This window comes from Mirounga leonina, unplaced genomic scaffold (genome assembly GCF_011800145.1).
Source record: "Mirounga leonina isolate KUSES-001 unplaced genomic scaffold, KU_Mleo_1.0 Mir_104, whole genome shotgun sequence".
In the NCBI taxonomy this organism is placed as follows: domain Eukaryota; kingdom Metazoa; phylum Chordata; class Mammalia; order Carnivora; family Phocidae; genus Mirounga; species Mirounga leonina.
In genome coordinates this window covers 22,004,518-22,032,038 of record NW_023270231.1, presented here as the reverse complement: position 1 = coordinate 22,032,038, position 27,521 = coordinate 22,004,518, and the positions used below count along the sequence as shown (strand labels likewise).

The window sequence follows — 27,521 nt, the reverse complement described above, 5'->3', positions numbered from 1 at the left end:
TTACCTTACAGCTTGCATATTTATTGAACAAATACTACTAAAATAGCTAAAATACACTGGGTACTTATTGTGAGTGCATCAGTAAAGATCACATTGTTACAAAAGCCTGCATTTTCAGCAGTGCACAACTGCAACTCTACATAAATGCCACAGATGCAGAATACTGTTTTCTTGCTCTATTTACACAGCTGATACACCTACTCTAACAAAGGAGGGAGCAGGAAAATGCACAAGAAACTCAGGCCAATGCGGGAGCAAGAAGATAACGAAGAAGTGCAGTGCATGCATCATCCGTGTTAACAGTCAGAAGCGGAACAGGGCAGAACACAGCCTGCCCCGTCAAAGGAAGAGCTAAAAGACAGTTATATAAAAATTAAGGTGGGCTTTCAGACTGGCTAACACAACAACAATCCGTGAGTAGATGGTATTGTCTGGTTTTATTTTTGTTTATCCATTTCATTGGGAGCAAGGACAAAAATGTAAAATCTACACCTTGCTTATCAAAACTGCCAAAGAAGAGTGCTCTGCCTTTTTTTTAATTTTATAAAGACATTTTTTTCCAACTTAATTTTTGGGAAAGGTGTAATTTTCAGATTCGACTCAGATGCCAGTTTTTGGGGTTTTTTTTTTCCCCAGAGGGCCTTTATTTGAAATGTTTGCCCTTTTTCCCCCCAAATATCCTTTCAAACAAAAAGAACCAAAAGAGACACCTAAAAACGCCTGTCAAAGTATTGCTTTTCTTTCTCTAAGCTAGGCAGGCGAGGCTACCGGAAAGAAGAGATTTGGTAAGTAAATTACAGTTTTGTGATTGCTCCCGCTCCAGGGACTGCACGTCCGTGAGCGCCAGCCGGCGAGACGTGAGTCTCTCACTCTGGTAGCGTTCACTCAGCCTACAACGCTGAAGAAGAAAGCCACACTGAAGACACGAGGAAAACAAGTCAATCCAGTCTAGAGAACAACATTCAGGGAAACAGAGTACCAACACCTTCTTAGAACATGGAAATAAAATATAACTCCATCAGAGCTACCTCGCCAAGGAGCATGTTGAAAGTCCAAAATAGCACCATTCATCAGTGTCTCAGGTCCTGTGGCAGCATCTCGGTCACTTACCACAAGGAAACAATGAGTTTCAAACTACTTCTATACATCAAAAGAGTACATGGATAAAATATAGATATACAGACAATCGATGAACATAAACTACTAGGCTTGTTACATCTAAATGAAAAAAAAAAAAATGGGGACTCTCAGCCTCTGCGAGAAGCAGTCGGGAGCTGTGTGAGTGAAAAGGCAGGAGTGAACCGGTTGTGTGAGAGCAGAGGGAGTTTGAGTTGTGGAAGACATCGTTGTCGAGAACCAGGCCTGAAGGCCCACCTGTAAGGGTTGTAAACGTGGATTCACAGTGTGAAATTCTGAGCGGTTTCACTTGAGTCAGAATGATTAAAAACTGGTTTGATGATACCTATTTGTCCACTGTAAATTCTCTAAAGCAAGGCTCAGAGTCCCATAGTTTCTTCTTATACTTGATGATTTACACAGAAAAAAATCCCATATATGATACCATGACCTCATCAATACCCATACACCATATGCAATACAAATGGAGGTGTGATGATTAAAAAGGGTGGAGGTAACCGATGCCTGGGGAGTGGAGTTCAATGCTGCCAGGTGGAGTCAGGGAGGCGGCCCCAATCTGCTCATCCTTCTTGCGGTTCACTTCCTTTGGGACAGGAAGTCTTCCCTGAAAAGCAGGTGGATGCACACACACACACACACACAAAGACAGTTAGTCATGCTTCTGAAACCATTTGAAATCTTTTGCTTCTCCCTCCCGCCTTTTATCCCTGAACTCCAGATGTTTTGCAGAGTTTACATATTAAACACAGTTCACCCGAATGTAAATATTAGGTCTGTGGGGGCATGAAGTAATTAAACACTCGCTGCCTTGGCTTCAGGAGAATCAAGTGCTTCTTTAATGGCTATGCCCAGCCATGTGGGAGGCGGCATTCACCAGAGTCAGGTTTCTGAGAACAGTTTCTAGTAGGAGACAGGGCCCAACATGAGGCTGGGTAAGAGGTGCTCATAAGAGTGTTAATACATTTTCTCTAATGCATTCATTGGTGGAGGTGGGTAATTGCCAGTTTTCCAATATATAATAAAAATATTTAAAAGGAGGTCACAGCTTGTACAAAGGTCACTTATGTATGGTTTATTCTCTGAACAACTGGCCCAGTCCATGTGGGCCTGATAATCAGAACCACAAGTGGGCACCAAAGGTGGGAGTGCTTGCAAGAAAGAGGAGGATAGTGTGACGCTCAGGCCAGGAGATAGTGAGATCCACCTCGTTTGGCCTGGGGCTATTCTAAGTCTATCCTCACAAGCCTGGTTGTGAGTGAGGTGTTTGTGTTTCTGTCTAGAATAATCCAACCGCAGTGTGACTGGTGCTCCATCAGGCACCCATGGGGAGAAGCTCTCCATCATAACCAAAGAGCAAGAGGACAGGAGGAGTAGCCCATTTGCTCAAGGGATGGTAAGTCTTAACTTTTAACTTTACCACAAACACCCTGTATATCCCAATCAGATATGAAAATAGTGATTTGACAATAGTCTGTCTTTCAGCCAAACCATTAATTGCTGGAGTTTTCTCAGACACATTATCCAATATGGTTTTAAAAGATTTTTTTTTCCTTTTTGCTCAGATCACATGTTTCAATAGGACATGTACAATAAGCTGTTTTGACTGGTTGAATACTTGGGTTAAAATAATAATCTTGCTTTGAGATCTGTAAATTACTGTATTTGAATTTCTTTTTAAGAATTCAACTTTCAAACAACTTGAAACAATGTTTTCAGCAGCCCCAGGATGAACTAAATGTAACAGATAATTCAGCTTTAATAAGTCTTATTTCCTGTATATATATTTTTTAATGTTAAACACCTGGTATGCCTAAATTTTGTGTTTAAAAATCTCAGACTTTGAGAGCATACATTTTCAGGAAGTACAGAAAGTCCACTCTGTGTGTACTTTCATGTTCCAGTCTCAGAATGTGATTTAGAAGTTGTTTTGGTACCCCTAAATAGCAATAGGACCAAATGAGAAAACTGAATTAAAATGTACTCACACATACTTAAGGATCTAAATAAATTTCTAGAATCTGCCCATCATATTGGGCAGTGTTTTTCAGTTGTGCAAATAATTTTAATCTTGAAATTTTGGCATACAATCCCAAGATTTAAAAAAAATGCACTGTAATCCTGGTGCTTTTAAACTGTCTGTCCCTCCTCTCCTCTCAGCCAGTCACCCTGGTTCAAGATATGACAAACTGAGGTTTGGGACAAATGAAGAACTCAGTGGCTGCTAATTATCACAGGCCAGGAAGGAAAATCAAAGCTTCCTAAGTATGATTTCACTCAACTACAACTATACTGTGCCCTTAAAGCTGCTCACTTCAGTTCATACTCTGTTCAGAAGTGAGTATATAGTCAGTCTCTGTATAAGTCTCCATCTTACTAACCCATTACCTCCATGGAAAATACACAACAAAAACAAACGAAGATTGGGTGGGATTCTGGGTAATTTGGGGAGCGGTATTTCCAGGAAAAAAAAATGTGAAGGAGATTATTTCAGATTTGAATTTACCATTTTTACTATTTTTTTCTGTTTTGAGACCACCCCCCCTCCCAAAACGTTCATGTCTTCATTTATTATTCATGTTCTGAGTGCCTACTGTGGTTTGAATACTCAGATTTTAAAGCTACAGGGATTAAAACAGAGACAAAAATAGTCCCTGTCCATCCTGCCCTTTATTTTCTGTATGCGAGATGCCCGAGTAACTGGACAACGGCAAGGCAGTGGTGGTAAGTCATGCAGGCTGGTGTGCTACTAAAGCGTCCTGAGGGGCCACAACCCGACAAGCCAGAGAAAGTTCTGCACATCCTCCCTTTGGAGGCCGGAATTTACTAGATTCCAGTCTTTACTTCCTATCCCTCATTTTTTGAAAAAAGAATAAAGTCTGCCCCTCACTGAAAGAACTGTAGGCTTCTATAGCAAGGGGAGGAGGTTTTTGAAGAGAGGACACAATGTAGTCTTATTTCTCCAGAAGTTGGGCCTTGTAAGAGAAAACAATCAGGCAAAAATAATCCCATCTTCCTCCATCATCCAGCACCTAATGGCTCCCAGAGGACTGAGGATCTTGAGCATTCTAGAAGGCTGGAGGAGCAGGAACAGATGTGTCAAGTGGTTCCCACAGACCGGTTCTCCTGGATGCTTCTATAATTAATCTACCTCAGGTTGGATGGCCCTCTCTCCTGAGAACTGTTCGTGTATGAATCCCTCAGCTTCTCAGTAGTATGCCTCGGACAACGTAAGTCAAGATTATTTTTCTTGATTATGCAAAGATATGCTTTTCCATAAGGAAACTGCTGGGAAGGACAAATATATTATGCTTAGAGGATTATTCACATATGGAGAGAGGAAAGAAATTAACAGAAGACCTGAATCTCAGGATCCACTGTGCCATCCCTGTGGAGCATGCCTCAGTGGAGGCAAGGCCTAGGTCCTGGGTTGGCCTTCTAAGAAAAAGGGAGGCACTGTTGACCTCATTGAAGAACTTGCCTAGTCTTGCCACTCTGGCTGATGTCACCAGTATCAAAGAAAGGACTTCTGGATGGCTGAATGGGGCAGAAATAATGAAAACACTATACTCTCCCTTACTTCTTCCATTATCATGTCTTACCCTCAGCTGCTCAGATGAATTATGCCCCGAGCTTCCCAGTAAAGAATGTCTAGAGTTATGCTATTGCTGCTGGTGGGGTGCTGGTGGGGGTGCTGCTGGAGTGATGGTGTGGAGGTGTGGTGGTAAGGTGAGGTGGTGGGGGGTGGGTAGTGAAGGGGCAGGGGGTGTGTCCTAGGGCGGCAGTCAGGTGCTGGTATGGTAGGGTAGTGGTGGGGTGGAGGAGGATTGGGGTGGGGTGGTGGATTGGTATCAGGGTGATGGGGGTGTGCGTGTGTTTTAAGTAAAGTTCCAGTACACTAGCTCACTTCCATCCCACCAAGACAGCACATGGCAGGGCCAGAATCCTTTTGTTCACCTACTTTCCTAACAGTGGTTTCAACCTGGACCTTCAGAAATTCTCTGGAAGATTAAAAGTGATTTGGAATTGTTTTCTCTTAGTGCAAACTGCCAGTTGACACAATCTCTTCAAATTCTGCCTGTCAGTAAAAGATAGGGAACTGCTGAAACCATTTAGTGTAAGTAAGAGTTTCTCAAACATTAAAATGTCAATAAGAGCTGGGAAAGCCTCACCATGTGTCAATCACGCTTATGAAACTTCTGAATGGATATTTTATTTTCAGTGCACTTTATTTTTCTTTCTTAATTGCAAAATCAACAGGTCACTGGTAAAAAGTACAGTCCTCTCTCCTTAAGGTCAAATTGGTATTTACCTTAACAGGCAAGTCCAAAGGTATCTACCCTAAAAACTGGTAAGTGTTGGTGTTGTTGGAAATGGTGTTAAATCCAAAATGTAAATTTGACAAATTTTTTTAATGCAGAGAACTATCACACCTAAGATGTCAGAACAAAGAAAGCATGTTTGTAGAAAATACTTTTAGGCCTAAAAATTAGAAGAAATAAAAATAATAGTTTATGTTGTTTCTTGGGTAATTTGATCATTCAGGCATGATTACCAGACAAAAGTGTCATTTACTTTAATCATCATTCTTGAGTTTATCTACCCAAGAATGGAACAAAGTAAAAACCTGTAAAATGTACATTTGATAGATTCTCAATGAAAATCTGCTTTGGACTTGTCAAGAAAGGAAGATAATGTGAACTTTAAGAGTCACAGCACTTTAGGATATATACATATATATTTCTAGTATATCTTATTTCCAAGGTCATAACAGTACCATGTTAATAGGTTCTTACTGTAGACTAAATGGATATTAAAATAAAAAAGAAATAACTTTTTTTTTAGTTGCCTCTAAATTGAAAAACATTTTTAACAAAATGGTAGCTAAGGATCTTACCTTAGGAAGCCTTCCCTCCATTTCCTTATTTGGAAATGGTTCTTGACTGACCCAGACAGAGAGCTCTGGGTAATAAACCTATAGAGACATAAAAGCACACACATTCAGATTAAAAACAGCATCCATTCTGAAACCACATGGGATCAACTTCATGAGTTCAATCCTCAATGTCACTTCTTTCCTGATTACAATTTAGAGCGCTGGGAAAGCACCTCTTTCAGACTGTTAGAGTGCATCCAAATGTATACCGCACCCAGGAGAGTTCTGGCTACCAGTGTCTTCTAAGTCCAGTAGAGCAAAGATGTCAATCAGTGTTCTCATCAGCACGCTAAGTGGCAGCCTCCTGACATGACTGGCTGAGCAAACTAGGGCACTGGGGAGGCCTGACTTTCAAAGCAACCTATAGTAAGTATACTTAAAACTATATGTTTATGAGATAAATGTGCCACACACCCATAAAACCGTTAGGGGGTTATCCCAATAATTGATTAAATGGCTCAACATTATGCACAAAGCATAAGGAGGACAGGAACAAGCAGCCTGCATTCTCCCCAGGTCCATGGGGCCACTGGCAACACTCTGCCCAGTGCCTGAAAGAAGCAAAGTGTCAGAGAGAGGCAGGGAGATGGGCAGCATTGCCATGAATAATTCACAGAATACCAGCTGATGAATCTGGGGATGGGGGCATGTGGGACAAGGTAGAGAGCCTGAGTGGAATTGAATAATTCTTCTTTAAATATACAAAGGGTTATTAGCATAAGAAGTTCACTGACCAGCTGTTCTCCATCTCCAGGAAAGACAGGAGTAGGGGGTTAGGAATTAAATTACAGCATGGATTTAGGTCAGCTATAAGGAAGGACTTGGCATAAGAACTGTAAAATTACTGAAGGAATTTAGAGAGGAAAACTGTGAAATCTCCTTTAAGAAATTTAGAAACAGAATCTAACAACCATCTGCCAGAGTTAATTCACATCTGATACAGCCCTGCTTGAAGGGAGGGGAGGAAATTAGATAAGATTCCCTCCAGATCTGATTCACTAAATGCTCTAAATAAGCCTCACATTCAATACATAATATGGAGAATCACATCTCATTAATAGGTTAACAAACAGGCTTAACGTTCTTGTTTTTGGAAGCCATAGATGTGGTAGCCTAGTCCCTGGGCTAACTGCAATATCTTCACTGTCCTGGTCAATCCACTTGGTCAGGGGGCCTGAGCTAGGAAATGTGGATGGCTGTGTTGATTCTTTGGGATAGTCTAACAGTAACTATCTTTGCTTTACTCCAGTGACATTAAGACACATCCCAGGTTACAAAGCAGTTTTGCATATATTACCCTAATATATCCTGACAATAAACTTATCATTTCAGAGATAAGAAAACAGAAACTCAGAAAGGTCACCCACTTGTCCAAAGCCACACAGTGAGTATAGGATAGGACTTGAACTCAAACCAGATTTCCAGATTCTCAACTTCCCACTATCCTGATGCCCTCAAATCACCCCAGAATGCAAATTGCCTACCACCTCTCTCAAAATTACACTAGTCCACACACACCACACACATTTCTATCTTACATATTTGAGAGCTCATCCTGCAAGAATGGAAGTCCGACTTCACACTGGGTCTGCTTTCGGGGCCATGTGGTTCCCCCAACCTGAACCTCCTTCAGCTTTCCCCTCCTCTGCCCAGATCCTTCTGGGAGAATTCCACCATCTGCCTTGTTTGGGACAAGCAAGTCACCCCTGACATTCCCTTTAACTGGGAATGGGTGAAGAAAACAAAATTGCCATCTAAAATATACAAGCTTTTTTTAAGGCTTAAAACAAAGTCACAGCATACCAAATCCTACTTTGTGGTTAATTTTAAGGAGATCCCAATTGGGATCAACTATCGATTCACTTAATATAAATAGATATAAAATTCACCTAATATAAATACATTTCTACATTACTACCTTTATGAGTAGGTTTTAAGTGCAAATTTTAAATATTATACATATTAGCAAGAAATAAAGTTTTATTGTAAACAGAAATGATAAAAATACATGTAAAAACTTAAGCACATGGACGCAATGAAAAGTTACATCAAGTAAACGTATGTCTGTGTTCTTGAGCTTTTCTGTGAGTCTATTTTAACAAAATGACACTGCTTTAGCGTTTAGCTTCCAGGTTCAAAGCATCACTACAAAAGCCACCCAAGTCCAATCTGCAGGGGAAAATACCTAGCCTCAGAAATCATTATACTTATTATTCTTACAATTTGTTTTTCCAAGAACTTTTTTTTTTTTTTAAGAAATACAGTCAATGATTTTTTTTTGCCAAGAACTCAGGAACATGGGTATCTGATAGCAAAACCCACAACTAAAGAAATTTCTTCCCCTAACCCAAATTTTTCTTTTGAAACATAATAATTTATCTATAAATTGACCAAGGGCACTTCTAATTAGGCATTTTTTAGTGTTTGAATCATCAAGTAATCATTGTCTACTTTAGGAAAAATAAATGTCATTTTGGCCTTGTGGTAAATTCTTCCAGTCTCCTTCAGAATCAGAACTTGAAGCCAAAAATGGCAGGGATAGAGGCATCTCAGCTACATTCTTAAAACTTGGCTTGGTTGGTCTCTAAGAACTCAAAATATCCCTGGATATAGCATCTAAAGGGGATATTTAAACTTTTTTTGGTTTTTTTTGGATTTGAGAAAAGTTGGTAGATTATTGGAAATATATACTACCTCCATTACAGCTTTGTTCTTTCTTTTACCTGTGGTGTTTTGAAACTCTAAAATGAAGGACTTAAGAGAAAAGATCTGTGACAACCATTACCCTTGCTCTCCAGTACCTCAGAATACCTTTGTCCATGCATGCATTCGCCGCAAGTTTGGGAGGCACCTGCAGTGTGCTGGACAATGCTAGGTTCTAGGGATCACGAGAAATACAGTCCCTGCCTTCTAGGAGCACAAAAGATCATTTTATAAAAGTGTGTTCTATGGGCTAAATTGTACATTCCCCACATACAAAATTCATGTGTCAGAATCTTAATCCCCAGTTAGAATGTGCATACATTTGGAGATAGGCTCTTTAAAGAGGTAATTAAGTTAAAATGAAGTATTTAGGGAGGCCCTAACCCAGTATGACTGGTGTCTTTATAAGGAGGAAAGGAAGACCCAGACACACACAGAGGAAGCCCACGTGAGGACACGGGGAGAAGAGGACCATCGACAAGCCAAGGAGAGAGCCTCAGAGGAAACCAGCCTGCTGACACCTTGACTTCAGAGTTCCATATATAAAATAATTGTTTTGCTCTTGCTCAAGTAAAATCCTCAGAACCCCCTGGAATACTGTTCTTCCAGAAGTTAGAAATCACAGAAACAAGCTATAGCCTCAACAATGAAGAAAACATGAGTGTTTGAGAAAATACAGAGGGAAGGAAACTGATCGTGTTTTAAATTGGAGAAGATGCAAAGGTTTTGCTTGAATTCTGGGAAAGGCTAAGGGTTGATGCTTGTCACTGAATATATTAGTTAATGCATTTTTTTTTTTTCCAGTGCTGCATTATCTCACCAACAGCTAAGTTTAAAAACAACAGAACTGATGAAACGAACCACACTGGCTTAAGCACACTAATCATGATAGATAGGTATTTAGATATCCATGAGCAGCTCTTAGGTAAAAGTAAAAATTTATTTTACTAAATATTTTAAACCTACTACATATCTGAGTAAAATTTTATGGTAAAAATATGCTATTTCTTACTGATTCTTTTCCATGTATGTGATGGTTGGGTATTCAAGTTTCAATGGTCTGTCATCCAAGTTGAGAATGAAATGCTCATGGTTTCCCCTTTTTTAAATCTCTTTCTTCGTTTCTTTCTTGGCTTGTTTTACTCTCTGGATAATGCACTATGAAAAATAACTTCATTTTTTAAGTCTGTAAGATAATTAGCTTGCCAATAATTATTACTTGGTATCCAAATTAGAAAAATAAAATGTGGGGGAAGTCAGAGGCCACTCCTGGAAGGTCCTAAAACCATGCAAACTAGATTATCACTTAAATTTTTTTTAACAGTCCCCTAAGCTTTTCATTTAAAAACTTGCAGAATGTTTTCCAATAGTATGGTCCACACACAGAATCAAACGAATTGACATTTCCAGTCACTTTTATGCTGCACGTAAAATTCGAATTGTACCTGTTTATTACCCGTTTCTACCTGTATTTTTCTCTGGACAGCAGAGTAAGTGTCAGTTGGTACCTAAGTTGGCAAACACTCTGGTTTGGGAACTAAATGAAATGAAATGAATTTGTATGTTTCTCTGTTCATTTACTGTCTTTATCAAGAGCTCTTTGAAGGGACTGTTAAAGGAGAATGATCCCCAAAGGCAGGGCCATGGCTGTCTTCAGAGCCTAAACACATCACATATGTATATGCTGCTTGCTTAATTGGCTAACATACTTTCTTAGAAACCTGCCATGAAGATGCTGCATGGCTTGGTTGTTAACGACCATAATTATAAGATTATTTTCTATCCTTGGTGGAGTTGTGTGTGCTTAAGGAATGCACACACATGGCCCTTTTATGACTTAACAAGGACAGGTACCCACCCCCTGCAATTAGGAAAACAGCAGGGCAGCAGGTGTCCAACCTGCATAATTAATTCTTCGAACAGCAAAGGAGCATATTTTCATAATCTCTCTGCCAATTAAACAGTGTGTGTGTGTCCGTGTGTGTGTTGGCATGTGTACATGTTCTATTCTGCCTAATTGGCTGGGAGGTCATGAAAGCTGGTACTGTATTACAAGGAGAATTTATATGCATACACATGTACTTCATTTCTGCAAATACCCTTTGAAGTGGTGCTAATAAGAATCTCCCTTTAAATCTACTCTGCTCCCAGGTGTTGCTGGCCATGTGAGAGGGCAGAATGTAAACTGAAACCATAAATGAGTTACAAGGATCATTTTCTCTGAACAGCATTACATCAAAGATTAGATGGTGCCAAAAGAGGATGCACTGAGCTCTCTCTCTCGAGACCTAGTCTTAGCAATCTGCCCAACCCTGCGAGTGCTGTTTGGAGTTGGGGCACCGCTGAGGAAATGCACTGCAACCAGAAGATAAAAAATAAAATAAAAATACAGAACACTGGGCCATTCAGATAATGTATGTAAGTAACCTCTGCCCATTCTGGAAAGCAGAGTAAGTGTCAGTTGGTGCCTAAGTTGGCAAACATTCTGGTTTGGGAACTAACTGAAACATGCAGCCCCCTAAATACATCCATATGCACGCACGCACGCGGAAGCCGGCTGCGGTAACAGTGGGTAATTACAGAAAACCCATTACCAAGCCCTGACCATCGCACTCAGCCGTAAATGCCCTTTCAGGGCGCTGCTGCATCACAACACCTGCTGACACTCAGCTTTTCCATGGCCTGACAAGTTCTTAACCTGCAGAAATGGGGGTAGGGGAGACAACCGTGGTTCAAGGGGGAAGATGATGGCTGATCTCACAAACTGCTTAAGCCCACTGGCATTTGCTTTGCTTCGGGTGCACAGGTCCACTGTCCACCTTTTATTAACATGCAGCACAACAGGTTACTGCCAACATTACCTGTCAGGCGGGCAAAAGATGTGTAATTCTTTGTGAGTTGGGATGTCTGAAACAAGCTGTGTCGACTTTAATAGTAGAATCCTTTAAATTCACTCTGCTCGTGGTGAAGCCATCTTGAGAGGCCGCTGATGAATATGTGGGAACCTGACAGCTGTGGAATTTTATTTCTAGATTTCAAGGAGGCAGAGAAAGGAAAAGGAAATCTCGCTGGCAACAAAACGAAAGTGTTTACATGTGAAATCAATCGTCAGCACAAAGAGCTTTCCCAGTCACTCTGTTCCACAATATAATATGCTGCTTGTTTGGCTGCTGAGTCTTTAAAAATTTGATTTCTAAGAATAACAGCAAAGTCTTTCAAGAGGAGCAACGAATCAAGTCAGGAGCAAGCCACAAAAGGTTAACATCATTATCCAGCCTTGCTTTTTCACCACTCTCTCAGACTGCTGGGTGATGTGTCAGGGCTTTGGTGGTGCCTGGTTCAAGGCAGGGTGCAGCGGCAGCTGGTGAACACGGTCGGCTGCGAACACGTGCGGCACAGACTCCTCCCCCCACCCCAGCCTTGTTTCTTTCCAACAGGAACATGCTCAGCACAAAGCAATCCACCTAAAGACTCCATAAATCCAAAAAAGGGAGTTACTGATCGAGGAATTCTCAGATTTCTGCCAAGGCACCCTCCCCTGGGCTGGAGGTCAGCCTGGTACAGTAATCAGAGCCAAATTGCGGACTGGACTCAAGGAATGAAGTTGAACACTTCAAATCTTGACTTTTAGTGGATGATTTTTCTTTTCGGCGATAAAGACAAAACAAAGTACAAACAGCTGATAACAGACCAAAGTAAACCAGAAGGAAAAGTACAAGAACAAAGCTTGGAAACAAATCTCAGAAGGGATATCTAAGAAGAGATTTTCCAAACAAAGGGAAAAAATAAAGCAGCTTTTTAAAGCTCTGGTTTGAGATTAAGCAGTTTGTGAATGAACAATAAGAAAGTAAAGGCCACAAAACAAGATATTTGCTCTTTTCAGCAGGAAAAAAGAAATGCTGGCCTTTGTTAACTAGCAACACACACACACAAAAGGCCCCTCAGGCATTTAAGCACAGCATAAGCTTTTCCTTGCCCCCATGACCTCAACAAATATGTTAATAAAATCTTTTACCTCCCTGGAGTGGAACCAGAGTAAATATTTACTTAACACATTGAGTTTCTAAGTCTGGACCACCTTACTCCCTTATAGAAATTGGTTTTCACTTGTAATTAAGAAATTAGAAACACTACATCGAGCAATGTTTCTTCTACTTTTAAGGTGAAAGAAGAGCAGGGAAGTAGGAAGGGGGGAGGGAAGAAGGAGACTGAGAAAGAAGAAAACTCTATTGTGCCCCGTACAAGACTGCACTTGTGAATTTCTGAACAAAATCTGTGCCACAAACGAGGGTAATGCTGCCATCTTGCTTTCCAATACCAGACATCAGGAGTTAGCCGTGCTTCTTCCAAGCACATTCCAAGGTTAATAGGAAACATCTAGACTTGCTTTTATTAGCTGGTTTAAATAATTTTAGGTATGCTAGGCTTCACCTTCAAATAACTGTAAGATGTAAGTCTGATTTCTACTCACCAAGGATGCCTTTTTTTTTCTTTCCTCTTGTCCTAAACTATGTGCTACTCATTAAAATCTTAGGAAAATTTTCACCAACAATATAGAAGAAAAAGTCCTCAAATATCCGTTTCTTTTGTTAAAGCTGTCAATCAAAGGGCAGTAAGGGGTTTTTTTTTTTTTTTTTTTTTTTTTTTTGCTTTTTAATCTAGACATAAGGATTTTGTATTTTTCTTGGGCTGGGTGGAGGATGAGATAGCCAGTTGCTTTTGAGGAGTTTGTGGACATATCAAAGCATTCCTCTGGCTGACATGTTCAAGACTGAGCTTTCCAGAAAGTGTGCATTTTGTCGCAAAGTGCTCATTCCCAAAGAAACTGGTCACTCTCTCCAGACGTGTGCCCTCTCCTGCTGGCACTGCAAACCCTCCAGCACTGAGCAAAAGTCATTTCACCGCTCACCATGTCGCACCCTGCCTTGGTCGTTTAAAGACTGCTATCTCTTCAACAACAAAGCATAACAGATCACCAGATTTGGAGGGAAAGTCATTTCTATTGCGAGAGGATGTGATTAAAATTGGTTTAAATCAGATGCTAGCTGATTATCTTATAAGAAGTTTGGCTGTAAAAAAAAAAAAAAAAGACAAATATAGCCAGATCTGTACCCACAGGCTTTAAGTGCTCAGGTCACACAGAGGCCGCTGAGAGGCTTCCGTATGAAAACTGGCAAAAAACTAAAAGGAACAGAGTAAGATTAGGATGAATGTGCCAGTTAGCTCTGTTTGAGGGCAGAGAGGGTTTGCTCTCAGTAGCCATGTGTCGCTACAGTCCTTGTGGGAAGCCTGCTGTTAGAGCAGCAACTCTGGCTTGGTTATGTTAATATTTTGGACCTGATTAAACCCAAGCTACACTGGTCATCACAGTTTTGTCTTTTTTTCCATTTTGCCTGGAAGGAAGTATTTAGAACAAAACAAGTATCTAGTAATCACTGCAGCTAATTACAAAGGGCATTTGCTGAGAAACCAAATTGTTTGAATACGACCCCCAAATGAACTCTCAAACAACTTCTCAGATGGCCTAGCAATGCACAAAATCAGAATAGCTTTCCTTCATCAAGTGTATTTGGAATCATGTTCACTGTAACTTCAACATTCCCATTTAAAAACAAACTGCTTAAAGGAGAATTAAAAGCTTATCAATGATCTTCAAATACACAAACCGTATATAGTTGACTCTTTAACAACATCGGGGTTAGGAGCCCTGAGGCCCCGCACAGTCAAAAATCTGTGTATGACTCCCCCCAAACCTAACTATTAATAGCCTAGTGCTGACCGGAAGCCTTCCCAGTAACAGAGTCAGTTAACACATATACCATATGTCATATATATTATTTACTGTATTCTCACAATAAAGTAAGCTAGAGAAAAGGAAATGTTACTAAGAAAATCATAAAAAAAATACACTGACAGTACTGTATTGTATTTATAAAAAAAAATCTGCATATAAGTGTACCAGTGCAGTTCAAATCTGTGTTGTTCAAGAGTCAATTCTACTACATAAAAATATAAAGTGATTCTAACTGAGGAAGAAAATAAACACATATTAGCCCAGAGAGACAGTGTATAAACTACCAAGAATGGTAATTTAGAAAGAAAAACAAATTTAACCTGACTCCATTTGGAAACTTTTAATTAATGTAGAAATGCAGATAGTTCTAAGACAGAGAAATGTAAAAACAGAGATGGGCTAACACGCCAATTATTAGTTATTACCATCATGAAGGTACTAAACAATAAACAACAAGGTACATAGCATTTGATCATCAGATTGCATGTGGAGTACTGTATTCAATCACAGTGAAAGACAGGACGTTTCTCTGGCTTTCCCTAAGCAATGTAAGATTAGCTGATCAATTTAGTAAAAATCCACATTAATAATCAGATGAATTGTTTCTATGATGCCAAAGAACAAGTTTAATTGAATTTCTGATTGAATTGATTGTGACAGGGTAGACAGTTAAGCTTCATATAATAAAATTAAACTTTAAAAAGCAGTCCTCATAAAAAAAAAAGAAAAAGGAAAAAAATATGCTTAATAAAGATGAAAAGATGTGGAGACTTGGCTCCCAGACCTTGATACAAGATCAGAACAATTTAAGATTCTATTATCAAGAAGTGAGCAAAACATCCAAGGGCCAGGGGCATTTCATGATGTATAATTAGACCCAAGTCTCCACAGGGCAGCATGAAATGGAGACTCAGTTACAGTCCACAGCATCTAGGCCTAAGAAACAGGCAAACCCAGGTAATTAAGGATCACAATTATGCACAGGAGAAGGACTCAAAGAAGATGTGGGCAGAATTTCCGATGCTGGAGTAACTGAACTGGTTGGGCATATAATCTCAATTATCCAGCCAATTAATCAAACAGTATGTACTACATACCCACTTTCTGTGAGGTCTTGAATATTTGGTAGGTAGCTTTCAATCCTATAGAATGAACATCTTATCAAGAGTACATCCCATTAATTCGGGCTGGAAGTGCCAAATTAACAAACACATTTTTTTCAAAAAAGTTTTTTTTAGAACGAAGTCACCAAATCCTGGGATGTCTATCCAGGAAAGAAGTGGGCTTATAATTAGGTCATCTTTTCAAACTTGAATTCTTTGAACCATACAACAACTGGAAGTCCCTGACAGCGCATGTTTCAAAGAGTGGGTCCATTCCCTGCACACTCTTCATCCTTTCAGCCAGTATTCACTGAGTCCCCACAGTGCAGGAGGCACTAGGCTAAGTATTCAACCATGTGCTGCCAAACCCACACAACACACTGATACGCTAAGATTCAGCAACTGCCTGGCAAAACAAGAACAGACTTCCAGATTGTGGTCCCAATAAGCCTTCTGGGTAACTTTCACTATGATCACTTAATGAAGGGCATGAAACAGTACTTCTTGGAAAAGTACTTAATAACAATCCCTTACTTGGGTCATGGTTATTACTATCTTAGTAAGTTTGATCCATCTAACTACTCACTCTAGCTTTTCCTTGACAGTTCTGAATATTGGCTGCCAAAGATGCACTGTCTTCTCCTAATTTCTCCTCTTTCCTGTCCAAGGACAGGCTCTATATCTGACACTGACTTTGTCCAACAAAAGCAGTCCTCAAAATGCCTGGACCCACTTTAAATACAACTTTTGTAGACTTCTCTCTGTTCAGCCACAGGACTGCGGTACTTTTCCCTGCTGGAATTGTATCAAACACAATTCAGACAGGAAGGCTGTTACCTGCCCCAGTAATCAAAGGACAGTGGTGTGTGATGGTGATCTGAGTACCATTGGAGTGGAGAAGGGAGAGGAGCTAGAGCCGGACGACCACACCAAACTTCTGTGCACATTACGAATCTCCCCCTTGTTCTAATCACTTAGTGGCTCATATTATTACTGGCAACCACTACTCAGCTATTCTCCCTTTCTTTCCAATCAGTGGCTGTGGTTCCCGATTTCAGCTTCAACGGGGCAAACAGACCTGCCTTTCACTGGCCACATTCTCTTGTGGATCTTCTCTTTCCTTTTTCAGACACGAGTCACATTTTATTTTAGTCTATGAAAGTAAGGATGAATGTTGAACAAGCATGGTCTAAATTTGAGGGTTTAAGAACATCTCCAGCTAGATAATCCTAACACTTTTTAGGGCACAACGCTTAGAATGGAAACCACTCTCAGGTAGTAACAGGCAATGATTTTATTTATGAAGATTTCGTCACCTTGGGACACCGGAGCTGGTGACGCTCTGCCGTCACGACTGCCTCAGTCAGGCTGCTGACACACCAAGCGCGGAACCGCTGGGAAAGCAGCATCCCCGACCCCGCACGGAACAGCACCGCACGGCCTGTGTTTTGGAGGACATGTGTGACTCTACCCCAGAATGAGACTTCTCCTTTAGCAGACCACTCCAAGTGAACTTTTTGGACTCTCTTAGGACCTCTTCTGTTGAAAGACGTGTACGAGAAGGGAGCTGTTTCTATAGTAGGCTTACATTTCATTTCGCTATCCCCCTACCTCCCCGGACTCTGAGTCTTCCTTAATGATCAGGAAAGGGGGGCTTTTCAGTAGTCAATTCAGAATCTGTCCATGCTTATCTCATTTCCTGGGCCATAAGTTTTATAACCTGAGCTGTCACAGTTCTGCAAAGCACTGGGCTGTTACTAGCTATAAATCTCAAGGTGAGTCACCTGCTTCTGCCCAGAAATAACCAATCTCCATGTATCCATGACTACTGACTCATTCATTTATTCCACAGACATTTACTGATCACTAAGGATGTACCAGTTCCTGGATAGGTACTGAAGCAGCGATCAGACTGGTTCAGAGACGTCGTGGGATCTGTTCCAAGGTCCCATTAGAACATGTCAATGAAGGTTAGGACTTCCTTCCACTTTGTGGAAAGAGAATGCCAATCAAATTCACTAGTTGTTCTAGAGTTCCCTCTCAGTGATGAAACTTTTCCACATCTGAATTCACCATCCTGACTGTAGAGGAAAAGAAAAAACAAAACAAAACCAAGGCATCACAGTCTCAGCTGCTACCAAAAAGAGGGATGATGCTCTTTTACTAAGGGTCAGTGTTCTTGTTTCGAGTTTACAGTGTTGGGAGGGTAGAAAAACAGATTGGCAGAAATAAGCCAGCCAATGAGTAGAATGTTGTAAGTGTGATGCTTGTATGGAGGAGCATGAGATTATTCCTGCTGGACGTGCAGGGCTGAATTTTGTAGAGGAGCTGTCATCTAAACTCAGACTCGAAGAATGGCTTTTGTCAGAAGGAGCATTCTTTCTAGGACTGAGTAAGCAAAGACATAGGAGGGACTCCTGGGGTATGTTTAGAGTAACAAGTGGCTGGTCCCTCTAGGAAAATATATTCCAGCATTGTTAGAAATAAAAGATTCGTTTACATAGTTCTTGGCACGGCTGCCCAGCCACAGAAATTAAACTTAGGAAGGTCTAAACAGAAATTACAGAATAAAATTACTTAGAAGTATGAGGTGAGAGTAAGCATAAAGAATTCAAGGAACCATGCTTATCTATGTTACTTTTACCAAGAGAATCGGGTAAGTCCAGCCACATCTGACAGGACTAAAAGAGCTAGTGAAATCATTTCACATTGAAAATCTCGAAGCTGGGGCACCTGGGTGGCTCAGTCAGTTGGGCATCTGCCTTCGGCTCAGATCATGATCCCAGGGTCCTGTGATCAAGTCCCACATTGGGTTCCCTGCTCAGCAGGGGAGCCTGCTTCTCCCTCTCCCTCTGCCTGCCGCTTCCCCTGCTTGTGCTTTCTGTCAAATAAGTTTTAAAATCTTAAAAAAAAAAAAAAAAAAGACAAAAAGAAAATCTCAAAGCTGATGTATTCTAAGCCAGGAGTCTGTGCTATATCCAGAAGAAATTCCAGAAAAATCCGTCTCAGTCTTGGCTTTCTCCAACTTTTGTGTATCATGTGATGAGATTCCCTTCAAATGGTCACTAGACTACTGACTAACTTAGTAACAGCCTACAGGCCTCAAATTATAAACAATTTTATGATGATGATGTCAGTGTTGCCTTGAATTTTGAGTAAGTGTGTCTGGCGAATCAGGAAGAAGTGGAAAGAGAGAACCAACTGGGTCCCTGTGCTTGCAGCTGATGAACACATGGCTACCCCCAGCTCGCCTCACAGAAGGGAAGCGTGGTGCCTCCTTCCAGCCAACTGGCATGGCAGCAACGCCCTCTCTGGCCGCGCGGCCAATGACGCAGCTGCTGGAATTTGCCAGGGGACGTGCTGCCACCTTCTCGAGAGAACGTGGCCCCTGCTCCCTTCGTCCTTCCCAATTCCGTGTACCTAGGGCCCTGCCTCCTCTCCGCCACTCCACCCCAGCCCAAGGACAACGAGGGGCAGCAACACAATAAGCTCACATCTAACCAGGAGTACATGTAAGTCTGTGATGTTTTCTGTTGGGCAGTCAGAAGATGAAGAACCTGACAGGTTGGGACCCAAGTGCTAGCCTTGGGTCATCTCTAAGATGCCAACTTGGTGGCTTCCTCAGGCTTAGCACATCAAGTCCTGACTGCTAGGTCTAGTTTGTGAGGTCTGTTCTTGACAGCACGGGGCCCCTAAATAGGAAGGACAGTCCCTACTGTATAAAAATGCATTATGCTTACTTACTCTTGCAAGCATACCTTTCTAATGTATTCCCTTTATCTAGAATTCACTTCTCTCTCATCGAAATCTATCCAAATATTTTTAATTCTTCATTCACTTAATAATTATTAAGGACTAGTATGAAGCCCTAGGGATAAAAAGTTTAAGAAGGCGTGGTACCTGCTCTCAAGGAGCAAACAGTCCGCTTCCAGGTTTCAAATGTAATGCCAACTCCAGTCACTTTTATTATTAAACTCTACACTGAGGACTTTGAAATCATATTCAGGCTGAATAACAATGAGTATCAAGCTTGATTAGCAATGTCTGCCACAGGTGCAGCAGGACGTGGTGGTGGCACGCATACTCGCCATCTCTGGGTCTAGCTTAACTTCTACCTCCTTAAAAAAAAATTTTACCCTATCATCCCCATTCCCCAGTGTTCAGTAATAGCATTCTTCTGCATCTTACAATTCAGAACTAGATTATGCCGCATGACATTAAATTTGTCACACACGTTAGTCTTCCTTCCACAACTAAAATGTAAGTTGACTGAGGGCAGAGGCCAAGTGTGCGTCTTCGGTAATGCAAAAGAACTAAGCACAAATAAAATGCTCAAAAAATACTTGTTCAGTTGGCATGGGAATAGAGGCACAATCCTACCATTAACTCTTCTCATTCTCTTCAGTACTTGCAGGCATGGCACCTTTGTGTCCTCAGGGTCATCTTCATAACATCACAGAATCAGATTATACTAGAAGTTAAGTGAGGGCTTTAAAGATCCAGGACCGGGGTCAGAGCTCCCCCTGGATCCCGGAGGGGATTCTTATGGCTACAGGAAATGTTGCTGTGAGCTTTGAGCACGACAGCTGGATCAAACCTAGCGTGTCACCAGGTTGATGGGAGTGTGGCTCTAGACCAGTCAGTGTGAGCAACTGCAGGCCACACTCTTTTGGCAAGTGGCTTTACGGCCTAACCACAACTTCTGTCTCTTGTTAATAAATAATGGAAAATAATTTACTATGAAAACTAAAATTACATTCACTTCAACTTCCTAGCTCCTAGAAGAAGGTAAGGATACAAATTACTTCCAGATCACCAAAACTAAACATAATCCAGTCATTAAGGATGAATTTTTAAAAGTCCAACCCAATATTTATTGAGCTTCTAACATGTACTTAAAACTCTATTAAGCACTGCATATGAAATTAACCCTCTGGGAGCCTATGATTTTTTGGTCAACAGAAGAAATGAATCTGATCCAACCAACAAATAATGCAGGGGAGTATAATCTAGTGTTACACCCAGGTTAATACCATGTCATTGCTACTAATAACTGAATTGATCTTTAGAATTTAGTTGAGAGCCATGTTAATGCTTAAATCCCAAGCCATTAGAGCTGCTAATACTTGTCATGCACTAGCAGATCAATTTCAGGGTCACTGCTATTTTTTAAACCACTGAGACAGAAATCCTTGAAGCTGTCCCTACCTGCAAAATAGGTCTAGAAATACCATTTCGGATAAATTTAGACCCAATAAATGGTATTTTTAGCAACCATAATTTCTACAGATGTGGGCTAAGATTTATGGTTAATCTGTTTTCCAGTTCAAAGCAAAGGAGTTTAAAAGTTGTTTTAATATGTCTTGATCAACCAAGATGACATAGTCCAAAGTACATTCAGTACATTTTCCTCTGATATATTCAAATTGGATTTGCTGATAAGATTTCCTTATCCCTAGTCTTTTCCTGTATAACAAAGGAATTACACAGATCATTCAGGCAAGTCCTTCCCACTCCTCTATCACTCCAGCAACATTTTGAATAACCAAGATGAATCAGGAAATCAAGTTTTTTGTTGTGTTTTAAGCACAATTATTCCAGTAACTATGTCAATGCTCCATTTCACTCTGGCTGGGAGGATAAGACCTTAATAGACTTTTCAGCCAGGAATACCACTACGAAAAAATATGTGCCAGACCAAGGAAGCCAGTATCTCTCCCCAAGGCTCCCCAGTCAGTCCAAAGTGGATGAATGCTTAATGTATAACACTCATCACCTAGAGGCTCCTCATCTAATTTAGTGAAGTGTTCATATTTTATTTTATTTTTTTAAAGTATTCACATTTCAGAAGTGTATTTTTCTACTTTAGAAGTATTCATTTTAAGATTTAAAATAAAGTGGATTCTTTAATGATGATCTCCTTTACATACAATTTTTTAAGAATTCTATCAGGTTAAAATAGAGTGACATTCTGAGTAACGGTTTATTCCAAGATTTCTGCTCAAATGCCTTCTCCTGTCTGAATTATCTATATAATCAAGAGGAAGCTGGACTGGGGTTAAAGCTGGATAGAAAATCCCTACTGTCCTAATTCCCCAAACAATCCCCAATCTCCCCCTCATATTGTGCTGGAAGGTCCTGTGTAAGATAGCACCATATAAAATTACCCTCTTAGCTACTCTTCAGCATCTCCCCAATCAACTGAGCAACCTGTAAATTTACATTCCAAAGCCCAATGGCACAGCTACCCATAGGACCTCATCCCTCCAATCTTTGTCTTTCTCTTTAAACAAGAAAACCTTATGTTAATGGAGAGATTATTCAAAGAGTCTCCTTGTAAGCCCATGAATGCCACTTCACAGACTGTACAAAAAGCAGAACTCTATGAACGGTACAATAGAGTCAACTCATCTTTTTGAAAAGCTCAGCATCAGCCTTTGAGAGAACTTAAATTGTTCCAACTCCTAGATCTCTATTAAAACATAATGAGTCCATGTGTATGTCACCATGAGTCCATGCACACACATACGCAAAGGCAGGGTTACTGCACAGAGGGTAGTCATGTTGAAAATCAGGACTTAACCTTGACATTGGATTAAATAGTTCATTTTTTCAAACTATTCAATAAGATCATCTGCTCATTCTGAAGTATTTTCTTCTCATTGACATATCTGAAGTGCCTTTAAAATAAAACACCTAAACACCAAAAACTCACATAAAATGTATCTTAGAAATTCAAATTTCGCAAAAAGCCAAATCTAAATTAAAGACATATGGACGAACTCACAATATCTTGTTAATTGCAAAAATAAATAAATAAATAATGGGCAACTGGAAAAATGCACATTTACTACATAACCTAAAAAGTTTGGGAATGAATTATTGAAAAGAACACTCTGGTCAACTAAGACATAGCAAACTATACTCAAAATTACACCTTTTAACAGTACTGAGTTGTACAACACAATACATTGTAATCCATAAAAACTGTGCCATCCCCCGCCCCCTGGAATTGTGCTCAGAGAGTCCCCTACACAGAATACAATGTGATTAGTGCCTGGGAGAGTTAACAAAGTGGTTGTATTTTTTTTGATAATGCAAAGGCACTCTAGGATTCTTGAGTTTCTTCAAATTACTGTTGTGAAACATAATCATTTTGGGGTATGTAAAATGTCTAGATGCTGAATCGCTCTGTTTCGAATTCTGAGGTCTACCAGTAATTTCTTACCGTGGAGTGAGATTATAAATTTGTCTTTGGCATAAGCCCTTAACTAAATCAGCTAAATACACTGAAATTAGATCCTCTTTAGTGTTTTAAATTATATAAATGGAAATACACATTTAACAGAAAAGGCATGTTCATATATTTTCCAGAGGTGGCCAGGTGTTAGATCTACTGCTTCCCTAGCCCAAGTTTCTACTGTATGTTGGCTAAGTCTTTAAGTAAGCCAGTTACAGAGATCAGCAAAGTAATTCCAGTTTTAATCAAGGAAGGAAAATAACTTCATTTTGCCAAAAAGGAGAAAAGGAGGTGCCACTAATAACAGTTTTTTAAAGAATAAAATGGAAACTTCTTTTTAACATTAATATATGCAAAGACTTCTAAGAGCTCAGGCCTCCCGGAATAAGCGAATTGCTAGAAAGTTACTTGGAATCACCCACAGACAATAATTGTCGGTGGTTTCATTTCAGGCAATGGGCTTGTGCCAAAAGGGACTGACATCTTGATGAAAGGATCACCAAAAAGTTGTGAGAATTTTTCCATGAGTAAAAATCCTTCCAAGAGCAACAAACTGTGATTTCTCATTCTGCCACCATACATAAAGGACAACTGTAAGAAATTAACAACATGTAATAATAATTCAGATTTGCTCTTCTGCATTCAAATCGTTCCAACTTTCATTCTCGGCTTTGGCACACACGCTGGCCTTTCACGAAGCTCATTCCACTCACTAATACAGAAACATGATATTTACTCTCGGAGCCTGACCTATAGGGCTGGTTCTGGCAGGGTTAGCGGTCAAATTTATGTTTAACCAAACTGGTCACCTGACATATTACAACATACATGAACCTTCATGGTCTACCTACGGTGACACAGAGGGTAAGGTTCTAGATAAAGAGCTACAAGATAAGCTGATGGGGTGAGTCTCAGTAAAAAGAAAAATAAACAAAAATACTTTGCAGCAGTTCATTTTATTACCATCCTAGCACTCTATGACAATGACTGATCAGGAATTTAATGTGAAGTTAGGAACCGTTTGCACAAAACCCACTGACCAGTTTAATTTTCTGTTCATCCCTTTTGCCCTTCCACCTTAAGTTCCTTAATTTGGCCACTATGCTCTAAGTCCGAGCAAGAGCTATTTTACTTGAGGCTTTGACACCCACCTGTTGAACTGACAGGTGAGGCATACACAAAAAATAAAGAGCTTACTTGCTAATAGGATTCAAACTGAACTCATTTAATTGCTCTGATTCATTCTTCTCTTTGGGAAGCTTATACTTGGGTTGTTCTCAAAGAAAACATCAAGTGTATCAGATTCAATTTTGATTCATTAAATTCCACCCTCGTTTAAAAAAAAAAAACCCTAAAACTAAATTTGGAAATCACACATTCTAAGTGGCAAAGAGGTGTTTTAGAGAGTATAAACATCTGCAGTGGGACATGCTGTACTTAACTGCAAAGTTGCAGGACATTTCTATTATTTTTTGCAGTCCAACCTTATTTCCAAGGAGGACATTTTTCATAGGAGGTCAGTATACTTAATCAGCTGCTTCTAATGCATACTTCATCTCTTCTGCTCTTTAATCAGTCATCAGACATGAAACTGCCCTCTCTGTGGATCATAATACTTATCTGAAATAGTCACACTTTCCTTTAGAGGTAGCATGCTTGACTTCTAAAACTGAGCAGATGCCTCTCAGAAGTGAAGTCATAAATCTGCAGAAAGTATCAATGCTAATACCATTTGAGATACAAGAGACAGAGTATATTAATATCAAAGTCTGTGCTCTTCATATGGATCGCTCTGAAGGAGAGCAGACTACGGCTGTTTGGTTAGCGGGATACAGACTCCTACTCCGTGGGTAAGTTCTGGCTACCTCTAAACTAGGACCCACTGCGTCGTCTGACACCTACTGCTGCCCCCTCTTCCGTGCATGTCACGACACATCACTCTTCTTAAAGAACAGAACGGTTTCCGTTGTTCAAGTTAAATAAATCTTCGCTTCTGAAAGAGGAATTTCAGTTTTCTACTCAAAATGATTGCAAATCAAAAGCTCTAATTCACCACATCCAGTTCATATAAATTGCTGCACGGCAAAGCTCCCACATGCCGGAAAAGCGAGACCCTTTTAAAGGTCAAATGGGGTAGGAACAATAAGGGGTGGAGGAAGGAGGAAGGCGGGTGTTTGATATTTACATGAAATAAAGACTGACAAGAATCTACTGAGAGTCTCCTCTGATGACCCATTCTTACCATTTTGAGAATCCTTAACAGTCTTGGCCTTGCACCCTCCCTCTCTTCAGTCCAGGAAGACCAACCTGCAAAATATGTTTAAATACAGTAGACAAATCGCCTCACCACAGGTCAGCAAATGAAAAATGCTGTTTAGAGGTTACAGACAAATAACCATTCTCTGTGGTTAAGATAAGTCACATGCAAATTATTGTAACCACTGGGGCCTCGGAGAGAGCTTTCCAAGGGTCTGTAGGCTTAAATTGGGGACAAAGGAATCCCTGGTTCCCGGCTTTGCAGGGTCCTGGGCTATTCTTAGTGTTTGGTTCATCTTTAAATTGAAGGAGTTCAAAAGGTTTAGCAACTTAAAAGTAGAACCAAGCGATAAAAATAGATTGTTTTCTGGCTGCTCTTTGTTCCCAGACATACTACTGGCAGTATATTTGCAATCAAGACAGCAGAATAGGAATCAGCCTTCCACCGTGTAGTGTAATGCCTCAGAGTGGATATTTTTGGAAATGGCACTGCATTACATAACCTTCCGTGTTTAAAAAAAAAAAAAAAAACTACACTGGGGGGGAAAAAGTCAGGAATATACACCATTATGCCCTTCTCTCCATACCAAACAAACACTAATGTATATGCTGCGGTGATTTTCCTCTCAGCCTTTATGTCAGAACACGGTTCTTTTGTTAACATAAGTTATGACAAAAATAAAGATGAATGGAGAAACTAAAAGTTCTCCAAGAGGGTATCATAAGCTCTTAGAGTTTTCCTATAATGTTATTATAGATACACATAAATGCAAATCAGATTATTATCATCATGGAGCAGAAAGAATGCATTTATTTTTAAGCCCTCCCTCCCCCAAAGTTCAACTGCTTTATAAGAAAATGCAGAAAAAGTGTTGCAAGATCGAATGCCTGAGAAGACCCTTGGCGGCGGCAGCAGCGCAGAGAGAGTAAGGAAGTGTACGGATGGAGGGACACAAATTCATTTAATAAAGGGGATGGGGGTGCATGCACCAAAGTGCATCTAATGCAAAGAAACAAAACAGTTCCTAACAATGCTTTATAAGCAAGAAGAACAAAAATTAACCACACCAAGAAGCAAAAAAACCCCACCCCTTCCCAAAAGAATTCTCCCTCTTAACTTGTGCATTAAAAAAAAAAAAAAAAAAAAAAAAGCCCAAGTTAAATTCCAGCCTTAATGCAGCAGGACCAAAATACCAGAATTTCTTCAAGATACACGCTTCAGCTCTTTCAAATTTAGAGGGAAGAAGCATGAACTCTGCAGGGTTGAAGGGTCCAGCTAAGAGCAATGGCAAGAAATCGACACAAAAGAGAAAGCAGCGCTCCCGGCCGGGGATGGGAATAGCATATACTTACAGACAAAAGCCCCGCTCCCTGTTCACTCTCTCCTCTCTACACCTGAAACACAAATGTGGATGAAAAAGGGCATCATGCTAGAAAGACAGCTTGGGGGGGGGGGGGGGGAGGGGAGGGGGAGGGGAAAGGGGTGGAGGAAGAGGAGAGAGGAGGGGGAAGGGAAACAAAACCCAAAGCGGCTTCACTTCCAAGAAGTGCCGCCGTGGAAAAAGAAGGAGGGGAAGGTCTCCCTGCCTCGCGCTCGCTCCAAGAGTGTGTGTGTCTCTTTCCCTAAGAGTCTCAGTCTCTCCCTCTCCTCTCTCTCCCCCCCTCTCTCCGCTGCCAGTGTGCTAGTGAACAATGAGCTAATTCTGATGGGGCTGGCGCGGCGCCAGCGCCCCAGCCTTGCTGCCACTGTGCGGCCGCGGTGGAGCCAGACTGCTTACTCGGCAGGAATCGGCGACTCGGGGGCCCCATCGGCGAGCGGCCAGCACGCGCGCGCCCCGGCACCCCACGCCCCGGGCGCCCCGCGCCGCCCCCACTGCGCCCGCCGGGCCCCCGGGGGACAAAGGGGCCCCCGCAGACCGGCGCGCCGCCCTGGCCCCGCCCCGCAGCACGGCGCGCACACACACACCCCGGCCCGGCCTCTCCCGCCCCCGGCGGGCTTCTCCGCCTCGACGTGCGGTTGCTTTTCAGACAAATAAGGAGGCGGAGGAGGCGGTTTGGGGGCGCGCCAGGCGTGGAGGCGGCCAGGGCGCTGCACAGCCCGGCAGGCCGCCAGGCCGCGGGGAAAGGCGGCGCGGCCCGTACTGTAATAATAAACCTGCGGCAGAGGGCATCTGAGGGAAAGAGGACGGTGACGGGCGGCAGCCGCCTTCCCTTTTATGTGCCTGTCCCGAGCGACGCAGAAAATGGTGCCCGCCGGCGGCGCCGAGCCGCACACCGCCACACAAAGAGCCGCGCGGCACGCTTTGCGCACGGCCCGCGTCGGCCCGCAGCCCCGCGGGGTCCGCGCGCCCGCCC

The 27,521-nt window shown here is 41.3% G+C and overlaps 1 protein-coding gene across 2 annotated transcripts; it reads right to left on the bottom strand.

The window, feature by feature from the left end:
* NREP (neuronal regeneration related protein) lies at positions 1-27,016 on the bottom strand. Of its 2 annotated transcripts, XM_035015636.1 has the most exons (5): positions 26,945-27,016; positions 26,520-26,561; positions 25,153-25,217; positions 6,032-6,109; positions 1-1,741 (listed from the first exon to the last, which is right to left on the bottom strand). In XM_035015636.1, exons 3-5 carry the CDS (start codon positions 25,153-25,155, stop codon positions 1,616-1,618), a joined length of 207 nt encoding a protein of 68 aa, XP_034871527.1. In that variant the 5' UTR covers positions 25,156-25,217; positions 26,520-26,561; positions 26,945-27,016; the 3' UTR covers positions 1-1,615. The 2 variants fall into 2 exon arrangements, with proteins under 2 accessions (XP_034871527.1, XP_034871518.1); XM_035015627.1 differs by lacking the exon at positions 26,945-27,016 and having other exon boundaries at positions 26,520-26,623.
* Between the last annotated feature and the right edge of the window lie 505 nt (positions 27,017-27,521).

Coding starts and splice junctions, on each gene's coding strand:
- NREP (XM_035015636.1), bottom strand. Junction 1,742..6,031: donor TGGAGGGAAGGCTTCCTAAG/GTAAGATCCTTA, acceptor CCTGCTTTTCAG/GGAAGACTTCCTGTCCCAAA.